This window comes from Aulostomus chinensis, chromosome 19 (genome assembly GCF_037954235.1).
Source record: "Aulostomus chinensis isolate RoL2024-O1b breed Wild chromosome 19, RoL_Achi_v1.0, whole genome shotgun sequence".
Lineage (NCBI taxonomy): Eukaryota > Metazoa > Chordata > Actinopteri > Syngnathiformes > Aulostomidae > Aulostomus > Aulostomus chinensis.
This window is the reverse complement of record NC_141338.1, coordinates 14,886,801-14,898,810: the sequence shown is the minus strand read 5'-3', so window position 1 is coordinate 14,898,810 and position 12,010 is coordinate 14,886,801. Positions and strand designations below refer to the sequence as shown.

General features: G+C 45.0%; 1 protein-coding gene across 9 annotated transcripts in view; it reads left to right on the top strand.

Moving 5' to 3' along the window:
- Window positions 1-12,010, top strand: part of palm2akap2 (PALM2 and AKAP2 fusion) — an 87,656-nt gene that overhangs the window by 43,676 nt on the left and 31,970 nt on the right. For 8 of the 9 annotated variants that reach the window (XM_086187822.1, XM_086187823.1, XM_086187828.1 and 5 more), the window contains 5 exons: window positions 111-225; window positions 793-814; window positions 1,693-1,818; window positions 2,544-3,374; window positions 10,647-10,720. In XM_086187822.1, the coding sequence (XP_086043948.1) occupies window positions 111-225; window positions 793-814; window positions 1,693-1,818; window positions 2,544-3,374; window positions 10,647-10,720 (1,168 nt within the window). The remainder of the gene's footprint in view (window positions 1-110; window positions 226-792; window positions 815-1,692; window positions 1,819-2,543; window positions 3,375-10,646; window positions 10,721-12,010) is intronic. The other variant, XM_086187831.1, reaches the window with a different exon arrangement.

The window sequence follows — 12,010 nt, the reverse complement described above, 5'->3', positions numbered from 1 at the left end:
TCAGATCTGATATTGACAAGATGTGTCCTTTCAAGAGCACAGCAATGTTTCTCTGTTCAGAATAAATCTTTACAATCTCATGACAGAAAATATGGTTTGCGTGTTTGCAGGCTGGAATCTGAAATTGGAGCACTTGAGAGTGAAGAGTCTAAGATCTCAGCCAAAGAACAGGTTCTACGAGAACGTCTGAAGGAGACGGAGCGTTCGATAGAAGACCTGCAGAAGGTATAGGAACACGAAAACAGTCAGAACCTTTGTTGTTGCATTGCATTCATCAATTTCTTGAACTAAAAGTAACAAGAAAAAGCCCCGGAATCTGCAAAGAGGAAGAAAACCCCCCACATATATTAGATGTTCTCACAGTCTGTGGCCTTATCATGTAACTTGCTCTTATGATTTGATTAATTTCTGGTCATGAGATATGTGATCCCACAATTTTATGAATTTGTGGCCATGAGATGTGACTTCTTCCCTCACTTTGATTCATTTGTGGCTGCTTCATAAAATTTTTCCCCAAAATTTGAGTACCATCATTTATGACCATGAGATTTAACTTGTTCCCACATTTTATTCCTCTGAGGCGCGGAGATATAAAGTGATCCCACAATTATATATGTTTATGGCAACGAGATGTAACTTCCTAATTCTTGGACATAAATGTGTAAACAAGGCATGAGGTAGCTTTATGTTTAAAAAAAAAACAAAGGGAGTTAAAACTGGTACAAAGGTACAAGGTATAAAGAACATCTCTCTTCTGCACTTTACATGTGTTTTCTCCTCTTACTCTTTCAGAGTCTGATGACCCAGGATGGAGGTATGAGCAACCACACGCGCACACACACACACACACACACACACACACACACACACACACACACACACACACACACACACACACACACCTCATGAGGTAGGGTTTGTGGATAATAATCTCGCTGAGGCAGGAGAGATGCAGGCCAGAATGCGCCCCTCAAACACACACTCATCGATAGCTACGCAGACATTTATAGTCCTGCACACACACGCACCGAAACACACACACACACACACGCTTGTGCACACAGAACCAGGCTCAGCAAGACTATTGAAGCTCACACACACACAAGGCCATGACTCTGCAGCCTGCAGTCGCTGGCTTTATCCTCTCCCTATTCACCAAAAAGCCCTGTAAGCCCCTGGAGCTTTGTTCTTGCCATCACACACTCACACACACACACACACACACACACACACACACACACACACACACACACACACACACACACACACAAAAAGCAGCACCATATACAACAGCACGCACGCGCACACACACACACACACACACATACTTCTGCTGCATAAGCACTGAACTACTGGGGTGCTGAAGGGACACAGAAACAGAAACAAGGAGAGTTGGACTGTGTGTGTGTGTGGGCGGGCGGACACAGTCAGTCAGGGGTGTGGTTACTTTCCCTCCTGGGGGGCTGGGCTGTATTTGTGTGTGTTTTTGTGTCAGGGTGTGGTTACACATCACTGAGGTGTGTTTATTTGTGTGTACGTAGTGTGCATTTGTGTGTGTATCAGCTTACGTTTGGTGTTTGAGAGCGTGTGTATGTGTGTGTTAATGTGTGTGTGTGTGTGTGTGTGTCCCTCGGCCTCTAACATCCCACTGACTGTGTCTCATTTGCCCCCCTCTGTGCTCCTGCTCAATAGATGCCACCGGCTGCATGTCCGCTCCTCTCTCGGACTGCACGGACCCCAATCCCGACCACTTTGTCCTGGCCAAGCAGTCCCGGATCGGCCCACCTGCCCCTGGAGAGTACACCACACCAAGACCTGGTAAGACAGGGGGAGGAGAGGACGGTAAGGAAGGTGAGGGAGGGGAGAGAGGAGAGAGGGAGGGTGGGAGGGAGGACATGAAGGTATTGGGCTGCAGCCAAGTTGGATTATAACTAGAACAAACTGAAGCGCACATGGCGAGTGGACGGACCCAGATGTGCACACGTTTGCACAAATTCAGATATGGTTCATACGTTACACACCTGTGAGTGCTGAGCAACAATAGATCAGCGATACGGCTTTGAAGTGACAGTCAGACATAAGAAATTAAAAGCTATTTTTGAAGTTTATTTCATGGCCCTTCAAAATAAAAGCTTGCTTGATAACTTATTTAAAGCGTTAGAACAGAAGCATGATTCTTTTCCTCCACCTTTTTCGTAACAAAAATGATTCCACTGAGTGACAAGATTGTGAATCAATGAATTTTTACCAGCTTTGTCAAAATAAAGGTTTAATGTTAGTGACCTTGAATGCATCATCCACGTTACTTTAGTGACTTCGCTCTGGTGACATTCAGAAGTTTTGAATTCAGTTCAAATCTTGTGTTTGAGACTCATATTTCAGTGCGTACTGTGTCCCCATCTTCACGCTTCACTCCCTCCACCTTCTCCTCCCAAACCCCCCACCTCCTCCACTGATCCCTCCCCACCCCTTCACTCCCCTCTACATCACTCCCTTCCTCCTCCCTCCCTCCCTCTCTCCTCCCTTCCCTCCCCCTCTAACAGCAATGTTTGCCATGGAGATCAACGTGCAGCACGACCCTCAGACTGGCGAGCAGCATATCCTGTCAGCCAACCGCGTGAGCCCATTGGATGCGGCATCACGTGGCGTCAAAGTCTACGATGACGGCAGAAAGGTTGTCTATGAAGTTACTTCCTCTGGGGGTGTGTCCACCACTACTGTTGAGAATGGTTGGAGCTCGGCGCAGGTTGACCAGCTGATCCAGCGAGCTGCCAGGCCTGTTCTTCGAGGAGGAGATGGCGGGAGGGGTCAGGTGGTGGTGACGCCAGCTGAGCCACAGGCCTACATTTCCCCAGCAGATGTTGATGATCTGTCCCCACCCTCCTGTGCTCCACCCTCCATCCCTTCAAGTCCGCCAGCCCAGGTCACCCTTCAGAGGGAGACTCGGCTGGGCATGATGCCTCCATCCTCTGCTCCCATCACTACTCAGCCAGGCTCAGCGGCCCACCCGGGCCCTGAGCTCTCCGCCATGCCCGAAGCTAGCGACGAACATCCGGTCACCATGGTGTTCCTCGGCTACCAGGACGTTGAAGACATGAGCGAGAGCAGGCAACTGCTCGGCTTTGACGGCGCCGTGAAGGCCGAGGTGGTTCTGATTGATGAAGACGATGAGAAATCGCTGAGGGAGAAGACGGTCACTGACCTATCTGTCATCGATGGCACGGCGGCAGACCTCGTGTCGGGACGGCCAGTCACATCTGAGGCCGCCAGCACAGAACTGTCATCTGACGGTCGAGAGCCTGACAGTGCTTCCTCACCCCCTGCGAATCCTGAAGCCAACACGGCCCCCCCGGCTGGCCTAACCCCCGCCACAGGTACAGACAAGAGGAAACGCTGCCAGTGCTGCATCCTTATGTGACTGAATCTTCTTCTTTTTATTATTACCCACAACACCCCTCTCTTCTCCTCTGTCTCTGGATGGTTACTAACAGAAGCCCTGCCTTCCTTCTCCTCCTCCTCTGGACTCTGATCGGCTGGCACACTCATGCACGTGCACACATTCATCTGACTGTGTACTCAGTTACGCTCTCAGCCTTACATCTCGGCTTGTTTTACTCCTCTCTGACGTTATGGTGGCTCCGCCCTCCTGCCTCCAGCCTCCTCGGACAACACAGTAGAGTTCAGACACCCGTAAGCAGGCGCTGAACCGTTGTCATGCTGCTATATTTATGAAGCTAGGTGGAGAAAATTGATGTTTGTTGGGAAACAGCTTCAATCAGGTTATGTAAAACTCCTTTCTGACGTCAAGGAGTTTGTCACCTTGCTGTGCTGTCTCGCCAGGCAGTGTCTGGCTTTCAGGACAATCAAACAGATCATCATCTCTAAGACAAATACAATTTCAGTCAATAGTTATTATTTCAGCCACTTCCTTCTCTCTCAACCCTCAGCTCACCATCTTCTGATGTTTTCAGTACTTGACCTGTTCCAGCTGTGAAACAGTTCTGCACATGAGCACACAGTGACCGATTGTCCCTTTGGCTAATGGTTAGCCGTCAGCTGGGTTTTTCAGTGAAGCAGAGTGATAATGGGTGGAGCCAGATGTGTTTCTCATGTGCAAGAGAAATGTCTTGCTCCTCCTGTTAGCATTTGCTATCATAGACACAAACACTCAGGCTTGTCTGGGCAGTGCAAACCCTAGGATGCATCCACAAAGCCCTTGCCCTGGAGTCTCACATTAGCGAAAAGGGATCTGAACATGGCAGCACGCCAGTAACAAGCGTACACTCAGAACGAGAAAATTATGAAGCGAAATATTAAATACAACTTTAACTGTATATGCTTAGTTGCAAATAATATAATGTGCTTTATAATTAACATTTTAGAAGACAATTCTTTATTCACAAATGTTATGTTAGCATGGACCAATGGCTAACATTACTTTAGCTGTAATTCTTGCATCGTAACAATTGCAGTGGTTGCTATTTGCAACATCATTTACCTTTTACAAGTAACCACATCAAAAAACAAGCAATAACAATAATATGTTACGGTAATTCCATGACAAATTAACAACTCAAAAAAAGAATGCTAGTCGTCAGCCAGCGCTAGAGTGACAATCAGGCACTGCCTGCACAAGAGCACACTTTTTTGTGCTTGTACAGGATTTGTTTTGCAGCTTGAACCAATCAGGTACTAAAAGACTCAAAACACACAACCTATGAAAGAAGAAAAGGAGGGTTGGGGGGGGGGGGGGACCAGCAGACTCAGTCTGACCAGGGCGGAGAGGAGGGTACTTGTTGCCTTGGTTTCTTTATGTGCCTCTTTATTCCTCCACATTTCTAGTCATAACACAACATTAGAAAGTTGTGTTAGAAAGAAAATTTGAAGTTTTATTTCAGTTTGCTGTTGTTATCTGAACATTATTTTTTGTTGTTTTCAAGAAAAAAAACCCTTTCCATGGGAAAGTGAGGTTTTGACATTAGCAGTGACACGACTCTCTCTCTCTCTCTCTCTCTCTCTCTCTCTCTCTCTCTCTCTCTCTCTCTCTCTCTCTCTCTCTCTCTTGCTTTCTGGTGTTTCGTCCATCAACTCCAGCTATTCAAACGCTGAGGTCATTTCCTGTCATTCTATTACTTCCTAACTCAGCAGCCAGTAAAAAAGACATTGAACACCTTTGAACTTCTTCAGGCTAATGTATCTGAAGGAGATACAGAGCACAAGCTAACAGCAGCTTAATGAAGTAGGCGGAACTTTGATTTCCACCTGTGGAGACAAACACGGGTCACCAGATTACTACATCACCATTTCAAAGATTACAGCCGTGTCATGGACACGCAGGGCCACCAGAGATCCATTACACTCTTCAAAACACTGCCAGCTCTTGCTACAGTCACCAGCCAGACCCTGGTTTTCAAGGGTCCTAGAAATACTGTGGCCTGGGCGTCATTATAACACCTTTTATATAATATACCGCTGGTCATTTTATGGCTGGTTTTCTGAAAAGCAGTAATTATCTTCACTCTGTTGAGTGATAATGGATGCTCTGGGAAGCTTTTTTTATTTTGTGCGTCATTTCATTTGACAACCATTGTACATTACAAAGAAAGAGTTGAGAGAGTGCGAGCAATAATCTTATATGGGCCAGATATGTGATGTAAGAATGTGTTTGCACATTTGCAGGAAGGTTAGAGAGGCTCTTCAAAGCCTTAAAATATCATTTAGGGTGTTGACCTAATCAACCTTGAATAAATCAAGGAAAGAAATAAAAGTAAGTGAAATGAGGAATAGAAGCTCAGGTTGTACCCTAAATCTTGCCTGAGGAGCCTCAGCAACCTTTCCCTTTCTCTTTTACTGGACTGGTTCTGGTCTGAGACGTGTTTCTCTGCGCTGTGTACTGTGAAAGACTCTTACTATGAAGCAAAGGTGTAAATTCCTTGGCAACAGATGGCATATATCCACAATTAAATGCTCCTTCCTCTCATTCATGCAATCCTCTGGGATCTGTCCCGTCAGTGCAGGTTGGCCTTCAACGATATTCGCTTTAATGTGATTGGCCGCCGCTGCTGCTGTCAGTCAGAATTATCTGGCTGTGTGATTGGCCATGACCGGGCCTGGGGTCTGGATTCCTGTGTAGATAGAAGAATGTAAATATGCTATATATTTTCCACATCTATTCTAGAGATCGAGAGAACCCCCCCCCCCCCAGACATTTTTCAAAATGTCCTCTGATGCCATATGACGACTGGACGAGTGCACAAATGAGAGCGTTGTATATTTTCAGCCTCTAACTTCACTGCTTTGCTGTGTGTAATCTCACCATTAACTCCACCCCCACCCACCCAAAGCCAACCTCCTCTTGCTGTCACCATCTCCTCTGAACTCTAAGCTTCCATTCCACACCTGAAGCCATCATGAAGAGGCGGGACCTTAACTAATCACACCAACCGATCTGCATGGTTGCCCGTTAACTGCAAGTTATTTCACACTTCTGCTGAGTGTTTTCCAAGGCATACCTTTAGATTGAGTCTACCATACCTTATGGTTTTGCAGACCTGTTTTTTTTTTTTTTTTTAAATGTTCATTCTAGTTTTCACTTGCAGGCACAGACAAATTTTACCGGAATCAGAATGTCAAAGAACAACCAAAAATTTAAACAGTGTCTAATCTACAAACATTTTCCGGCCCCCACAAATGATCTTGAGACCTTTTATAGGGGTGACGGCCCCCAGGTTGAGAACCGCTGCTCTAAGCCACAGTAATTTTGGTTCATCTGCAGAAAACACGCAAGGTCTTGTTCATATTGCTCATGTTTAGTTTCTCAAATTGGCCAAACCACATTCAAAGCATGACGAGTGTGAAACCCATGCAGAGATTTGTTAGTGTGTGTGACATGTGCACACACAAACACAAACACACCCACACGAGCGCACGCACACGCACACGCACACGCACACGCACACATATATAGGATGTAAAAGCACTAATGTAGATGTGCAATCACAACTTGAGTAAAAGAGAAGTAGGAGAATGGAGCCTGACCAACCCAGTTTGCCTGTTTGGGTTTGCAAGTCTGTTGTTCCAAGAGCCGTAACAACAGACTTGTTTGTGTTTACCAGTCCCACTGCCACACCTGCAGTACTCCTCTGGCTCTCTAGGGGTCTCTCTTGTTTCCGTGTCTGCCTGGCCTCACGGTTGTATGGACTGTTTTAAAAAAAGAAAAAAACAAAAAAAGGAGCCATTTTCTATTGTTCACATTTCTGTCTCTCTTCTTTCTATTGTTATGACTCACTCTGTACTACAATCTGTCACATTCTCTCTCTCTCTTTCTCTCTCTCACTTTCATTCCCTCTCTCTCTCTCTCTCTCTCTGATGTCTGTATCCTCTCTCTATCTTCAGTCAATAAAGCTGAGTTTCTCCAGTGCCCCCCTGCCGTCTCCTGCTTGTTATTCTTTCCATCTGTCCCTAACATTCACTTCTTCATTGGCTGCTGACAAAGCGATCACAAGCTCTCCTGAATGCAACCCTATCTGTTATAATATCCAGTGCCACTAACAAGCACACACACACACACACACACACACACACACACACACACACACACACACACACACACACACAATATGCTCTCAATTTATAAGGTCAACAATAGACATTTTATTTGATTCAACATTGAACAATGCGTGTTTCAATCCCCCCCTTGTTAAAATAAAAACGGACAAATGCAACTCATCGGTTTAAATGAGAGCTGGAGGACAACGACTCGTTGCCAAGTTGCAACAGAACACCTGATGACACGAAAGTCTGCTTTGATTCCCTCGGACCACCTTTGATCAGAACCTTTAGGCGATAGACTCACGCTCCATGCACGTATCAATCAATCGATTGTTATTTTTAGAAAGCATCTTTCAAATAAACTTTTTTGTCAATGTGGATACGAATCAAAGAAGGCTTCATCTGGTCTTCCACCCTCTGAATGCTTGTCCAAGTGTCTCAGGGTGTTTGATAAATCCGGCCAAAATTATTAACAAAATAGTAGCTGTAACAAAATGGAGTATAAATATATAATCATCTTATTCATGATACTGTAATTAATATGAAAGTAAAAACGCTGAGGTTCTCATTAGATATTTCATCTGGTATTGAATGGCTGGCTGAGGGTCTTTGAAGATGACTTCCCGTGGCACATGAAAAATAAGCCCTGAAATATGACTGCAAGGACTTGTGCTGGGTTTGTGTCGACTCATGAAGAATATTGAGAAGGACGGTAAGTATTTAGGAAGGTAGGACATAGAAGGAAAGATGGTTTCAAAGTCATGAGAAAAGGAGGTGGAGGAAGACGCCCCCTTGCTCAGGCTCTGCAGGTGCTCTGAAGCGCCCCCTGGCATCATTAATAGGTCCTGCAAGGAGTCAAGCAACCAACATTCACTGCATGTGCTTATCTAACCTCACTGACACTAAAACACAAGCACACTGCATGAGAACGTTCCCTCTCTGTAACGCAGTGGAACTGTCTTATCTGTCCTCTGATGAAGGAGGTTTATCTCTGGGGAAGGCCCAGGAGTCACTGGTCTTGTGTCAAACTGGAGAGAGGCGTTACAAATACACACACACACACACACGCACACACACAAGCACACACACTAGTAGACATAAGAGATGATCATATTAGAGATGTCATGGCGACAAGATCCTCACAGCGTCATCGAGCTATCATTTAGGTCAACCAGGCACACACACACACACACACACACACACACACACACACACACACACACACACACACTGTCTCAGCAGGGAACCAATACTGACATTCTCTCATTCTTATTCATCGCAACCATCACAACTTAATAACCTAACCACAAGAATAGTGGTCTTAAGACCCCACAAATATAGTTAAACAAGGCTACATATTCTCACACACACACGCACACACTTTCCCTTCTCACTCTTTCAGCAGGATGGGTGTGATTTCCATGATAATAAACACTGATGGATTCATCTCAAGATCAGGACAGCCTTGTTTCTCACAGAAACCATGACTGCAGATGATTGTACGCCGTCTTCAACACAAACATTGATGTATATGCAAACGCAACGATATGAACAGAAGAGTGTGTATAAGGTGACGTCATTGCATTCTGATTGGTGCGGCTCAAGGCCACCTCTGCAATGTGTTCATGACAGGATGTAAATCACTACAGTGATTCAGGCATCAGGAAGGTAGCAGATCAGCTGGTGGTTTAACTTTATGAAAAAATAAGAATCTGACAGATGTAACTATTTCAAAGCAGAGGTTAATTCGTTTGTATAATTTGAGGTAGTCAAGAGAGAGAGGGACCATGAGGATAAATCAAATGAAACAGAAATGGTGAATTGTAACATAGTCAAGTCATGTTGGTCTGGTGTGCTAATCCAGTTCTTAACATGACTTTTCTACCACTGCAAATATTGGTATAGTTGCCGGGACTGCATCTATAATTCCTGCATCTATAATCTAATGTGTTCCATTCATGAAAGAGCAACTTTTTATCAGCAAAATATACATAAAGAAACAGGACAACTCTACCCTTCTCTTCTCTGTGTGGCAGTAGAGAGCTGAAACCCACAGAGACCAGCTAGCTAGTTAGCTTAGCACAATGAATGGTAGTGAATGGGAAGGTCAGCATACCTCAATCAGAAGTCATCAAATATTTCAGGTTCAGGATCTTGTTTTGACAAGAAGTAATCCGACTCATTCTCTCTTGCAAATAAGTAGCAGCAGGCGCTAACACTTCCCATTCACAACCATTCATTGTGCTAAGCTAACTGCATTGCAGCCCGCTGGCCAATGTGGATCTCAGTTTGGAGACAAGTATCAATTTGCTGACTCTGGCATATAAGTGAATTTCCCAAAAACTTGGTGTGTTCCTTTAAATAAATAATCTCTCTGAGTGTTTATATTGCTATATTTTCACAATTTAATGTTAATCCGAGTGAGTTGGAGAATAAAACACAGCTTCAAAAGTTAGAGCTGTAAATGGGAAACATAAAATAGGAAGGCAGACATTTTCATCTTTCCTGTGTGTGTTTTGGCTCTCTCCCTGCAGTGTAAGCAAAGAGTGTTTAATGGTATAAAAAGTCACTGAGCTTCTCTTCACAGGGAAAATTACGTGAGTGAAGAAGCAAAAAAGATAAAACAAGGCCTTCCATATTTTATTTGTCTCAGTCTTGCAAGTAGTCTTTTTATCGGAGCTCTTCACAGATTCAGTCCACCACACACACACACACACACACACACACACACACACACACACACACACACACACACAGGGGTTCACTTCATCAACTTTCCACATGTCTCATATGCACTTGGACACCAGATGGACTTGTGTGTTTGCGTGTCATCTTAAGGTTAACATTCCAACCTTCCTGCAGCTTCAACAAACAAAACATTTTTTGTCAATAAAAAAAATTTGGGGACATTTCAAATTGATCAGTAGTGAAATAGGCAGGGGTCATAGGTGTGTGTGTGTGTGTGTGTGTGTGTGTGTGTGTGTGTGTGTGTGTGTGTGTGTGTGTGTGTGTGTGTGTGAGAGAGGGCTCTTAGAGGTACCCATAGATATGGAAGACGATGGTTAACTTTAATGAATGATTCTGCTTTATTTTAGGCTACCATGTTGCCATGGCAACAGCCAATGGGCACCCAGCTCCAATGTCAAGCAGACATCCACACACTGCAATGGTGAGTAGTGCCATGATCTTGAACTCTGAAATGTCCTGGTTCTTTCACAGTCAGTTGATGATGCCAATTTGCCGGTGACAGGCTGAGGAGGTCTGATGTGTGTCACACTGACCAGAATCACTTTCACTGTCATGGCAGAAAAAACACAAAAGCCGATAATACAGCAGAGAGTGTAAATGTGATGTGAATCACAGATCATTGGGAGAGAAAACACCATACTTTTTTTTAAAAATTTGATACTGCTGTGCTTTTTCTATTCAATATAACTTCATCAAACATGTGGCACATATCCACGTGACCTGGGGGGGGGGGTCCTGGTGTGATACACTTGTTTGTCCACTTGCTGAACAATACATTCTGTTGTTGTTATCATATAATCACGAGCAAATGTAAGCGAAGGACTGGGAAAGTCTCTGGTTTAGGGTTTGTCGATGCTTCTGCTGATACATGTCGTGCATATTGATGAACTGGTTTTCAGCCCTGGAGTTATGTGGCCCTGAGGCAGTGTCCTGCTTACTAATCCTGCCTTGTGTTGGACCAGGACATTTGTTAAAGGGGCACTGTGGAGTTTCAGGGTGGCTGGGGGGGGGGGGGGGGTACTATGGCAGCTGGGGCAGCTCTGTTGTGACTGTTGAACCTGCAGGTGCACGTCTGGTCGTACAGAACCATAACTTTACAAACTTTAAGTCGAGAACCCCATGAAACATTCAGCCCCTGTTGTGCACCCCCCCCCCCCCACACACACACACACACCTCCATAGGCTTGGTATGATGACAACATGAAGTTAGCAACTGTTTCCGCGCCTTATTCAGGATCATCTCATATGCCATCAAAAACAGCTGGCACGATACGGATTGCGAGCGACTTCTCATGAATGTGGATTCATCTGTACTGCTGGAGTTAATACTAGCCGCTAACGTTCATGCTAGCGCCGTCAGACACAGTTAAGACAGTCAGGACTCCGTCTTCAGCTGATGACCTGGATCTGTTGCACGTTACTGCTGCTCCCAAGGGTGCGGAGAGAAGTAGTTTCACCCATGTATCTACATTTTAGCCAGTTTGGCAACTTATTGGTTGCTAAAGGGCTTTATACTTGTGAACTGAAGGAAGAAATGGACATATTTCCCAAAGACCTGCCTCAATCAGCCTCGTTCCCTCTTGATGTCTTTGGACTGTGGGAGGAAGCTGGAGTACCAGAGAGAACCCACACAGGAACAGGGAGAACATGGATACTCCACACAGAAAGATCCTGCCCAGGTCGAGACTTGAACCCAGGGCCTTCTTGTTAT